Consider the following 13,352-nt stretch of genomic DNA (forward strand, 5'->3'; position numbering starts at 1 on the left):
GGCTGAGCCATAAACTATACCTATCATTATCACCTGTCCACTGTCTGGAAGCTTTACCTGTACTTGAAAAATATAGCATATGAACATTGACAGTCATAGCATTAGGTGCCTTGACAGGTGTAGAGTTTGGTTCCACCAATCCAGCTGACAGAGGATGATTGGTGGTCGATGGCTGCTGGCCGGATCTGATTATCTGTACATTACACCTGTCAAGGAGCTTAATGATATGATTGTCAATGTTTGGGTTGGCTCAACCCAACCATTGGGATCCATCGAATACCAGAAAATTGAATCAACACTAATTCTTGTCCACTTGCCATTGTCAGTCATTGCCCTGTCTACCTGTAGGGAGCCCTAGACAAACCTCGGATCAGTTTGTCATCACACAACCTGTCCCATCAACCCAGTGATATTTCTGTTTGGTCTCACCATCTGTCGGAGGACAGAAAACTTCTCCATCATCTGTCTTGGCTGATTTGTTTTCGGCATAGACATTAGACATTGAAGCATGTTCCCCAAACTATCAAAATAAAAAAAGGTCTTTTGGTCTTGGATGCCATTTTTAAAATTCTCCACTTGGCACCTGAAAGTGAACATATTGGAATGCAATGGCTGGAATTCCACTCCTAAATTGTATAATGTAGTGAGATGTTTATGACTTGTGTCCTTGCAGGGAGTTTTGGAATAGTCTGGTACCTCTTCTGGATTCTGGTTTCCTATGAGAGCCCAGCGACGCATCCCACCATCACAGATGAAGAGCGCAATTACATAGAAGAAAGCATCGGCGAGAGCGCCAACCTCATGGGTGCAATTGACGTAAGTCGTTAATCCGGAAGGTTGGAACTGGGCTCGTAATCAAATCAAACCGTCCATACGACCCCAATCACTCCTCGGTAATGTTTACTGTAATCAACAATTGATGTTTTCCTTTTCAGAAATTCAAGACTCCTTGGAGAAAATTCTTTACCTCTATGCCTGTCTATGCAATCATAGTTGCAAATTTCTGTAGAAGTTGGACGTTTTACCTGCTGCTCATCAGCCAGCCGGCGTACTTCGAGGAGGTGTTTGGGTTTGAGATTAGCAAGGTGAGAAATTCTGAATTTTCCATTTTTCAACATTTTTATATCTGAATTCCAGGCAAACAACTAAAAATGCAGAATAAATACAAATGTGGGGGCTGTGTTAGTAACAAAAGACTTTTTATTTCGGCTTATTATTATTACACAGTATTTATATAGCGCCATCATATTACGCAGTATGCTGTACAAAGTCCATAGTCATGTCACTAACTGTCCCTCAAAGGAGCTCACAATCTAATGACCCTACTATAGTCATATGTCATTAATGTAGTCCAAGGTCAATTTGGGAGAAGCCAATTAACTTAACTGCACATTTTTTTGGGGGTGTGGGAGGAAACCCACGCAGACACGGGAAGAACCTGCAAACTCCACGCAGATAGTGTCCTGGGATTGGAACCTAGGATCTAGCGCTGCAAAGCTGGAGTGCTAACCACTGAGCCACCGTACTGCCCGTGCAGTCTCTCTTTATATATTATTGACTCAAAGTTGGTCAGTTTCTTTGAATACCTTCTCCTATTTCTGCTATTCCTGGTAATGGTTCATTGGTAGTATAATAATACACAATGATGGCTCTCAGGGGCATCTCCTGGTCCCCCCTTTTCTTCTCTTCTTCTCTCTTGGGCACTGCTTGAATGTTGGTGGAATGATTGGCAGAAAATAAAGCTGTATGATTATCTCTTCTCCCATTCTTTGTTTTACATCAGGTTGGGATTTTGTCTGCTGTGCCCCATCTGGTTATGACAATTATTGTGCCTATTGGAGGACAGATTGCCGACTTTCTGAGAAGCAAAAATATTCTGTCAACGACGACGGTCCGAAAGATTATGAACTGTGGAGGTCAGTAATGTGTCCTATGTGAGGGAACTGAAACACTAAAAGGGTTCATCTGTCCAAATTGCATAATTTGGGGATGAATAATCCACTGCCATCTTGTATTGCTCATTGAGTTGTGATGAATCTGGGTAATCACTGATTTGTTTTTGGTTCAGTTAAATGTTGATCTGTGTGGGATGCTTCAGAAAGATGGCATTGTGGAAGGCATACAAAATTATAGATTTTGGGTTTACATACATGTTCAACTATTTATTGGATTTATTATCCGTTAATGGAGAACATGATCTCAATATGGACTTGTTCAGTTCGTAAAGGTAGGATGGTGTTTTGTGGTATTCACTGTATTACCGAAAGTATGAAGGTCCATTTCCACAACTTTAAATTCAGGTCATTTCCAGCTAATGCTACATTATATAAAGCCATTGCTGTGCTCTTTGGACCTTGTGGTCACAGTTTGGTGAAGACCCTTTTCTGTTCTCCAATGACTGTGCCCCGGGGTACAAAGCCATCTCCATAAAGATATGGTGTGACCATGGTGTGAAGGAGTGTCCTGCACAGAGTCCTGACCTCAACCCTACTGTACTTTGTTGGAATTACCTGGAATGCTCATTGTGAGCCAGGCCTTCTCATCCAACATCAATACCTGACCTCACAAATGGGGGAAAACTCTCACAATATCTAGAAGAGTGGAGGATGTTTTGGGTACAAGGCACAACTCCAAAATACAGGCCATATTTTGGAATGGCCATTATTTGTTGTAATCTTAGAGCTTTGTGGTCACGGATTGAAAAGACCATATGAAGACATTGTTGTTCTCACGGTTTGGTGAAGAGCCTTTTCTGTTCCCCCATGACTGTGCCCCTGTGTACAAATCCAGGTCCATAAAAACACGGGGTCCCCAGTTTGGTGGAGTAAGTCAAGTGTCCTGCACAGACCCCTGTGCTCAACTCTACAGAATGCCTTTGGATTTAACTGGAATGTTTATTGTAGGCTAGGTCTTCTCATCCAACATCAGTACCTGACCTTACAAATAGTTCCCACAAATCTCTAGAAAAGTGGAGGATGTTACAGGTATAAGGTGTCAACTCCATGTTAATGGCCATGGTTTGAAATGACCAATAATTGTTGTGCTCTTCGAACCTTGTGGTCATGGTTTGGTGAAGACCCTTTGTCACCAATTTGGTGTAAAGGAACTTGAGTGTCCTGCACAAAGCCCTCACCTAAACCCTACTGAATGCTTTTTGAATGAATGGGAGCAAATTTTTGCAAATCTCTGGAAGAGTGGAGGATGTTATGGGCACAAGGAGGCAACTCCATAATAATTTCCATGGTTTGAAATAGAATGCCCAACATGTTCCCGGTAATGGATATTGTGGTCAAGTGTTAACAATCATTTGGCCATAAAATGTATTGAATATTATACCAATAATTGCAACTTTTCTAATGTAAGACAGTCTTCATTTATACAGTACACTACTTAACTAATTTCAGAAGTCCCAGCACTGATTCCTATTATTTTCCCTGTGTTTCAGGTTTTGGGATGGAGGCCACCCTTCTGCTGGTGGTTGGATATTCGCACAGTAAGGGAGTAGCCATATCCTTCCTGGTCCTTGCTGTTGGTTTCAGTGGATTCGCCATTTCTGGTAATTTAAAACATTTCTTTGGTTCTTTTTTATTTTCAAGTAATATTTGTGGAATTTTTATTAAAAATAGACAACAGACCAGTATCACTGACTGCAGAAAAGGAGGGGTTCTTTGCATTGTAACAAAATATATTTAGCTTTGAGAAAAATAGGAAAGGTTAAAAATCCAATTAGTTTTTATTGCTCGGGAAAGTCAGTTATTGGAACTGGAACCTTTAATAATTTTTTTTAATGTGGTGTTTCTAATTTTTTAGTCTTTTATCCAAAACTACAACAGTGTCTTATGACAACTCTGAATTTCCCATCGTTCTGTCCCACTGACATTGATCAAGAAGAATGAGGGAGAATTTTCCCAATGTGCACACAGTAATAATAACCTAGAATTGAATTTCCACACCAAGTCCAAATACAAGTTTCTTTCAATGATAGCCTGTTGACAAACCCAACTCATTTCAGGGGCTCTGCTCCCTTCCTCAGGGCTTTTGGGACAATATTTGTGGGTAAATGTGTTTTTTCACAATGTTGATGATTTACCCAGCATACATCAAATTTGGCCAAACAATTTGAAAAACTCTATATTATCATAGATAGTATTATATTGTGTAAACCTATATCATCGTGAACAAAAACACATTTTGACTCCCTTTTTACTCCCTTAAGCCTCATTGCTTATTGGCTTTATAAACAGTCTTTAATTGGAATACATTTATATTTGGAATTAAATAGCATGGCATGGCACTATATTTTGTTTTATTGTTTTTATTGTTGTCTGTGCCCTCTACCAAGCATATTATCCCTCTCCATTTGTCCTGATAATCAATGGGGGATCCTAAATTGTCATCTGGAGTTGTCATTGAAGAAGTTGGTGAGGGGGACAGGATCACCCAGCTTCACTGATGAAAGTATATTCTCTCCAGCCTTGGGGAGCTTTATTAAATCACTCCCAGAGTCCAGATATAACATTTTTATTCCAATATTACAGATCAGTACATTCTTCATACATATCCAATGCATTTCAAAGTGGCTGCCCTTGGAGTTTGGGATAAATTGTTGAAGGTGAAGGTTGGATTTGAGAAATACATAGAAGAGCCAATAAATACATATAAAGTACATATTGTTATCATGCCTCACCCTAGTTGGTTTAGTCGTTGTGAACCCATAATGAAAATTCTCCCAAATAAGACTTGAAAGTAGAATGAAAGTAGAATGAAAAAAAAATAATGGCGGAGCTTTTAACCTTTTTCTATTCAATCCAAAATGAATAAAGTTTTAGCTTTGGATAGACTTTAAATATAACTGTAGGGAAAGATCTGCCAGTACAATACACCATCCCATAGGATATAGACCTTCCCTGGGGATCCCCTCGAAGCGTAGAAGACAGGACGCTGTATTGGAAACATTTGGAAACTGAGGGTTTAGTGCCAAGGGAAGCGACATTTTCCACTGCAACTGGAACTTCTAAAATAGATTCTGTGTGAATTAAACATATACAATGTACACGATGATAAAATCTGCCCTTTTTTATTATTATACAGTATTTATATAGCACCATCATATTACACAGCGTTGTACAAAGTCCATAGTCCTTTCCCCTATCTGTCCCTCAAAGGAGCTCACAATCTAATGTCCCTACCTCAGTCATATATCTTCAACATAGTCTAAGGCCAGTTTTGGGGGGAAACCAACTAACCTTACTGCATGTTTTTGGAATGTGGGAGGAAACCAGAGTACCCAGAGGAAACCCACCAAACACAGGGAGAACCTGCAAACTCCATGCAGATAGTGTCCTGTCTGAGATTCGAACCTGGGACCCAGCGCTGCAAAGGCCAGAGCACTTACCTCTGAGCCCCCATGCTGCCCTAGGTATCTTCTAGGCATCCCTTCAGTCTTGCACAGTAGTACCAGCTCCTCTTTTGAGTTAAATATCATTGCCCACTTTGAGCTTTCCATAATGTACATTGGAAGCTGCAGCAAGTCAGAGCCCGCCTCTGGCAGGAGGTGGTCCAGCATTATCTAATCCCTCCCCCCACAGACTGACTGTCAAAAACCTACCCCATCATTTGTTGGATTTCAGTCCTTTTATCATGGAGCCTCAGCATGGCATGTGGGCATTACCCATGGTGGCCTGTGTGCAAATACAACCTACCTAGGAGCTCTCACTCCTCCATGCCAATGTCTAGCCATTATGATATTTACTTAACTAACTCTAAAAGCAAACCTACTTGTATCAGAATACCAGCCCCTTCGACCAGTCCTGATCTGCCTGCGATGTGTAAGGGTGCAGTTTGTCCTCCAAGTCACCCAGTGACCACGTGATAACAGTCATTCCACCTCTCAATAATGCTGCTTTGGGTAAGATGTCTTCTCATATTTGCAGACCAATTTCACAAACTAGCAAAGAGCTGCTGTTGATTTTCTTTTGCTGATTTTGGCCAATACTAAAGTATGCAATGGCAAATTCATTGCACTATAATGCACACATTGTTCTGATTGCTCTTTGCTTCTTTTTACAATAGAACACAACATTTGTGCTGCTGTTTGGATTTGGGTGAAAGTTAAATTCAACCAGCAAAATGGTAATTTGGTTAAAGAGCCAAAAAACATAAATGTTTGATCCAAATCCAGCTGCTGAAATTGTTAGAGATAAAGGTGTACGGAATGTTGATATCTCTGGGTTGCTCCATGTTGTTGGAGCTGCAGAATATTCAGAACTTCTGTGTCTGGCATAGAGTGTAGTATGGTTTGCAGAGTCTTGTATAGCCATCATCATTATCATCATCGTCATCATCATCATCACTGCTTTCAACTCTTCCTGGGTCTGATTGTACCAAATTATTTGCTAATACAGCACTGAGCCGCACTTCTGCACATTATACAGCTCACTTATTTCTTTATTATGTCACAATCACTTTGACCCAACTTAGCATGTGAACAGGTGCACAGCTTGCACAGTACTAATAAATATAAATACTATATAAGTACTAATAATAATAAATACTTTTATGTATTGTTTGTATCTCCTGTAGTCACAACCACACAAAATAAAGGCTATGAAAAGGATTTGTATAATTCTCATGGTGCCCTCCAAGCCGCTGCAGAATTTTCCCCTTTAGGCCATATTCAGACCTCCATTTTTCCAGACATTTTACGCATTTTTACAGCCTGCAAATGGTTAAAATTGCTTTTAAAAAATAAATAAAATGGAATATGTTTTTTGTGCAGGCGTAGTGTGTACAAGTGGTTATTCAGAAGCTCTATGTGGCTTCTAGGTTTGGTTTGGCACAGAACTGCCTCCATTGACTTGTATGGAATTGCTCACTTGTGCAGGCATTATGAGCATTTGCTGCAATTGTTTATAGCCATTGTTATAGCCAGGGAATTGCTCATGAGTCCTTGCTGTTTGGGAAAAACAAAGCATTTAAAAAGCCGGAAAAATATACCCATGAATGCCTGGAAAAAAGAAGCGTTCTCTGCCTGAACATAATCCCGGACGCCTAGCTGTGCAATGCCCAGGTGCTATAAATACTAATCCAGAATTTGTGGACCGGCTCAGCCAAATGGTGCTAGAACAGAACCGAGGCAAATTCTGTATAAAAATATTATTATTAATAATAAAATCCTACATCTGTCTCCTTGGACAGGTTTCTTTGTGCCAAGCACGTCCATAAATTTTCTTTACATAAGATTTGCTGTTCACATCCCCAGAAATACAGATTGCTTTCCAACCCGGGCTGTGCCGTTTGTTTACTATCCCCATGCTGCTATTTTTATGTATTTCCTCCAGGATGTTGGGAATAAATAGTCTGATTTGCATTTGCTTTATTTGCTGAATGCAGACACGTTGAGTGAAAAATGTATAGTGTGCAATTCTCATGCATCTACATGTGCAGAGATATATGGAACTCATTCTCTATATTGAAGTCACCGATGTCTTACAGGTTCATCCAGTTTATATTATAATCACATCCTGCAGGATTTAGGTTTTACGCTATCCCTCATTGCATCTGGCATTGCCTTTAAAATTCTCTCCAGGCAGATTGAAGATATTTTAAACCCCTTGATGACCACAGAATGACTTAAAATGTAAAATGTTTCTCTTGTAGCAGGGAATGTGAAACTACGTTCATAAAGAGCATTACTAAACATTCTATGGAGCAGAATCTTCAAAGTGCACGGATTCCAAAGCAATGGTCATGGATTCAATGCCAAGGAATCTTTGGTCAATGCCTGATTCACTGCTTTAGTAAATATACCCAATAACTTTCAGGTTCAGATTCATGGACTGCTTACAAAGCCAGTGTATTTTGGATGGTTGTGGCTTTGTTCTCTTTGTCAAGTGTAGAGGAAGGAAAAGTGGAATGACAAATGTAGAGGATATTTGGCATCATTTTCTTCTCCCTTGCCTGGAAAGGGGACTGCATGGTCTGGATAGGGTTATTTTAATTGTATTTCTGCAAATTTGCAGCCCTTTGGGATCCAGGTGTCCTGAATGGAATGGGTGGGCCGGGCACTCCATCCCACCTTCTGACCAGAAGTAGCTAGGAAGCTAAGTTAGAGTTTGGAGGCCAGGTGCGGCTCAGGTGGACAGGTTTTGCATGCTGGGAGAGCTCCGGAGGTTTATATAAAATGTCCTATTAGGGCCCCCAATAAATGGGCCGGTGCTACCACTCCCCAAATCTGTCTGTTATAGGAAATAACTTGTATCTAGATCTGAATATTGCAATGTACGTTTTCATTTCTGGATTCACTCATGATTACCACAACCCAAGGTGACCATGGAAATCCATTGTTGTGTAGAAGCTGCCAACCCAATGGTCAATATCCCATTCTGACACCCCTGCCATTGAATTGGAACTCAGGGTTACAATGTTACCAATCCACAATCCAATAAAAAGCTATGAATTTTGGAAGCCATTTATTTTACATCTTCAATACTTGGTTCGAAACTAAAACTATGTTGGCTATAACATCTGGAATGGTGACCTGACCTCAGATTTTCTGTAGTGAATGAATCTTTTTTATTGCTTAGTTTAATGGTGCCCGCCATGTGTTTATTTGCCTTCTCTGAATTAGACATTCTCTTTCTCTCTTTAGGATTCAATGTTAACCATCTTGACATCGCTCCTCGCTACGCCAGCATTCTGATGGGGATATCCAACGGCGTCGGTACCTTGTCCGGGATGGTTTGCCCTCTGATCGTTGGAGCTATGACTAAGAACAAAGTACGTCCATCTCAGGCTTATTCCTGGGCTCATTATGGATCGGGTGATGTCAGGATGAGCGCTGAGGCCTCTAAATATAGAACTTCCAACACTCTCTCTGGTCCACATGTGACCGCGGAGTCAGAAGGTTTTAATTAGCTGCAAAGGAAACAAGCGCCGCAAATACACGGCCCGCCAGCCAACACTTATTACAAGTCACATAACTGTCATCTATGAGGTGATGAATAGGGCAAAAAGGGGAAAAATAATCTGATCCGTCGCCTCATTAAAGGGAAATCACGATGCAAATTAATTGTTTACAAATTCTAAATCCATTATGAAATTGCCACAACCTATGTCCATGCAGCTTTTTTTGCATTTGGATGTAGTTGGGAAGAGTTCGGACCCTCTCTGTTTCATCTCCTTTTGTCAGATTCACCCTATTTGTCCCCTATTGGTTTTAAAATATAACAGGAAACTCCAAAATTTTACACGTGACTGAACTGGAAATAGAGGGAAGTTCTAACGGAGACACCAGGGGCAGCTGCCTTCAGGGGAACAAATCAAGACATGAATCTTCCCATGGGGTCTGAACCTCTGGCCACTCCATTTGAAAGCCTATACATGTGTATAGATTGGAAACTGACTTTCAAAATTTTGAAATTGCAAAAATTGGAACAAATTTCTCAAAATTTTCTCATTTTGGTTACATGCATTGAAGCCATTGGGTGAAGGGAAAAATGTTAATCTATCTAATTAGATCCTGAGTTACATAAGTTACTTTCTAATTTTTTGTTATATTTTTATTATTAATAATATAGTTTTATACATGTGTGCATTTTCAACATTCGTTAACATTTTAAATGTACAAATTCACTGACAATGATGATCACATGGCTTTGTTGGAACACAAAACCATGTCATTGCATTTCAAACAATCGTTTAATAATCAATTTTGTAACATTTGAGTCTTTAAAATTTTGGTAAGGCAAAATTAGGAATTTTATTGCAAACGTTCAGCAAATCACTCCACCTATCACTATTGTTAACAATCAATCATCATTGCTTTGAAAACCTCTTCATTTTCAAAAATCTCTAAATCATGTTTTTTTTTTGTAGACACGTGAGGAATGGCAATACGTCTTCCTAATTGCGGCTTTGGTCCATTATGGTGGCGTCATCTTCTACGGCCTTTTTGCCTCCGGAGAGAAGCAGCCATGGGCGGACCCTGAGCAGACCAGCGATGAGAAGTGTGGCTTCATCCACGAGGATGAGTTGGCTGAGGAAAGCGGGGACATTAGTCAAAATTATATCAATTATGGTACCGCCAAAACCTACGGTGCCACCACGCAGGTGGGCAGCGGCTGGCCCAACGGCTGGGAAAAGAGGGAAGAGTTTGTACAAGAAGAAGGACAAGCGTCATACCAATATAAAGAAGAAGGAGATTACTCCTAACTCAAGTTGTAGTTAGATTTTTTTTTTCATAGTGTCTGTGGTCAAATTCATCGTAGTGTTTGCACACAAGTGGTGGATCATTGAAAACACATGTCATACATGAAGACCAGATTCAGCTTTGATTACAAGCAAAAGTCTTGAATGGACAGAACAATCCATCGGCTTGGCACCACCATCCATGGAACCATTCCTGGAGTTCATTTTAGAAATGCCATTACCGAAAACTTTACCACCATTGATGCAGTATATTAGATGGTCAAAGCACACTTAGATATAGCACAGCAGAAACTCTCCAACGTAGACAAAATGGAAACAAAGATTCCCTCGAATAGCTGAACATCCCAAATAACGTTGCCAAATCTTTGCTGCGTTGTTAAAGTCTTTCTACAAGACCAACGGTTGTCAACTGAGACCAACTCTCATGAATATATGGATGACGTTTTAACCAGCAGAAAAACCTATTGGCCAAAACTTGTTTTAATTTAGTCCCTTGGAAGGGAAACAAGTAAATAAATAACTTTTTAGTTTATAAAATGTATCAAAAACCTGTATAAAATAACAAATATTCATTAGAGGATCGTTACACGTGTCCATGGTGACCCCCAACTGGTGGCATCATTACAAATATTATAGAAGTTCATCATTTGTACAGAAAAGTGAATATTTTTCATACAAGCTGATATTCTTGTATGTGAGCGGAGCTGTATAATATCTGAGGGCACCGGCATGCCCCATAGATTATGGTAACCGATACAATGGCTACACATACAGGAACGTTGAAATGAAAACAGCTTTGAAGTTTCACAGGACAATATCTTATTCCTTTTTTTTTGTGTTGGGTTATAATGTTCAATGATAACGCTGCTAGTGTCTAATAGAAAATGCCGTTGTGGATGAAGTACAAGTTTTATATAAGCTTTAGCACAAGTTCTATACATATAATATATAGGAAAGCACATATTCAATACACACAGCAGGAATTTACAACACACCCTCCTTTTATGACTTTTAAGGAACCTCAAAAATGTAATTTGGATAAAAATACCCAACAAAGTAGAAGTAATTGATAAAACAGGGTAGTAAATAAGGAGATGTTTGTAAAAATTCTTCTAAACCTCTATACAATTTAAGGTGTACAATCAGCATGAACTCACGTATTGTAGTTGGAGATGACAGCAATTCCATGAGTTATTTTATTTAATTTTATTGAAGTCAGATGATTTATGAAGGTAATAATTATTTCATTTTTCTAAAACTCCAAATTAATAATTTAAATACCAGACATATAAAAATGATAATAGAGAATTAGTTGATTATATTTTTAGTTGTATTAGTATAGTATTAGTGTTGTAGTATTAGTAGTACATGACTAGTAGCAGTGTGTAGAAGTAGTACTTATTTTGAGTTTATTGGATAGGTAAAATGGAAAATTGCCTTATTCCAACTGCTTTGTTCTCTAACTATAGTAAAGTAATGGAAAAAGCATCACTGCGTGAAACACCAAAAAAAAGCAGAAATTATTCTAGAAGGTGAAGGTTGGGCGCTCGCCCACATTCTCCATATGTTGAAATAGGTTGCCACTGTTGAAACAAAAAAACAAAAACAAATGGCCGCTCTCTGATGATATAAAATCAGACAAAATCAGAGAGTGGAAAAAGCATCACTGCGTGAAACACCAAAAAAAGAGCAGAAATTTTTCTGGAAGGTGAAGGTTGGGCGCTGGCCCACATTCTCCACATGTTGAAAATTTGGCAATCCTGAATGAGACACATTCCAGGTTTTCTGGATAACCCAGGTTCTCCCATGATAGTCTGTCTTTCCCAATCTTGGAGAGCTTTTTTTAAATCTGACCTATTGACTCTAAAAAAGACATTGGAAGTAGTTTGCTGTTCAATGCATGAAACATTGGGCTGGAACATTAGAGGTGCAAACCAACTCTATAGATACCAACCAATCAAACCTCAGTGGCCCTTTTTCCAATGCAAGTTTGAAAGCCCCACTTGTTACTTAGTCAGGTTCTAATTTACAGAACTTAGAAATGGCAGTCATCCTTTATTGTCTTTTAAAACCCATTATGAATAGATTGTGGGCTGTACAGGACGATTGGTGGGGCTCCAATATTCAAATATGTAAATATTCCCCTTTTCCCCTATTTTTGATCCAATTTTATTGTCAAATATTTAAATAAAATAAGTTCCATAGTACTTACTATACTATAATAGTACTAGAACTATATTAAAGTAATATAGTATTGTACAGTATATTATAGTGTAGACTAGCATTTGATTGGTTGAGACATTGACAATGATATTTATGTGGCCCCATATGTGATGCTCTTAGTATGGTAATCAGTGCAGCTGGTGAAGTAGTTAGAGATTGAAATAATTGCAGTTTTGGGTATAGGAGCCCCCTTTTTATGTAGAAGTCTTTGGGCAGGAAAAAAAAGGGGAATTTTAAAGGAGAATTATAAAGAATATTTATAAAGAAGAATTAAAAAGTAGAAATATATAGAATATCGAAGAAATATAAAGGAGGAATATAAAGGAGAATTATAAAGGACGATACCAATACAGTTTAAAAATATTATTTCATTTTCAGGGAGTTAAATATTTATGTCACAAAACAAATATTAAACAAAAATAAAAATGATAAATAAATAATAATAATAAATAAAATAGAATCATTTATGTAAATCCTATATAATAAATTATATAAAATCTTATCATCTATTGACCACTTAAAGCATTTTAACAGACACACCGAGCAATAACGTTTCTAAAGCCGCAGAATTCTCATTTCCTAACACAATCCCTGCCACTATCTTCTGCTTGGAGCTGGTATATGAGACCAAACGGTAATGAAATCCGTTCATCCGATCCATAGGAGCAATTTTTATCACGGCGCATTTCCCCGACCAACATGAACCGATTCTCTATGTGTGTTAGTGACCCCCCCACCCTGTTTTTTATCCATTGTACTGTGTTAGTGATTGGAGGGTCTGCTACCGCAATATCGACCTTGAATAAAAAAATCAAGGACAAAAAAAAAATGCAAAAACATAACAGGCCTTGAAAATCTCTGAAAACTAAAAAAAAAACGAAATCTGTTTATTTTATTTATTTTAATTTTTTTTTTGCTTT

The 13,352-nt window shown here is 38.7% G+C and overlaps 1 protein-coding gene across 1 annotated transcript in view; it reads left to right on the forward strand.

The window, feature by feature from the left end:
- The window catches only part of SLC17A6 (solute carrier family 17 member 6), a 31,588-nt gene extending 19,634 nt beyond the window's left edge, over positions 1 to 11,954 (forward strand). Inside the window, exons 7-12 of the mRNA XM_072422321.1 lie at positions 674 to 816; positions 936 to 1,085; positions 1,784 to 1,916; positions 3,446 to 3,556; positions 8,651 to 8,778; positions 9,877 to 11,954. Of these exons, the coding sequence (XP_072278422.1) occupies positions 674 to 816; positions 936 to 1,085; positions 1,784 to 1,916; positions 3,446 to 3,556; positions 8,651 to 8,778; positions 9,877 to 10,212 (1,001 nt within the window). The 3' untranslated portion in view covers positions 10,213 to 11,954. The remainder of the gene's footprint in view (positions 1 to 673; positions 817 to 935; positions 1,086 to 1,783; positions 1,917 to 3,445; positions 3,557 to 8,650; positions 8,779 to 9,876) is intronic.
- Positions 11,955 to 13,352: the final 1,398 nt, after the last annotated feature.

This window comes from Pyxicephalus adspersus, chromosome 9 (assembly GCF_032062135.1).
Source record: "Pyxicephalus adspersus chromosome 9, UCB_Pads_2.0, whole genome shotgun sequence".
In the NCBI taxonomy this organism is placed as follows: Eukaryota; Metazoa; Chordata; class Amphibia; order Anura; family Pyxicephalidae; genus Pyxicephalus; species Pyxicephalus adspersus.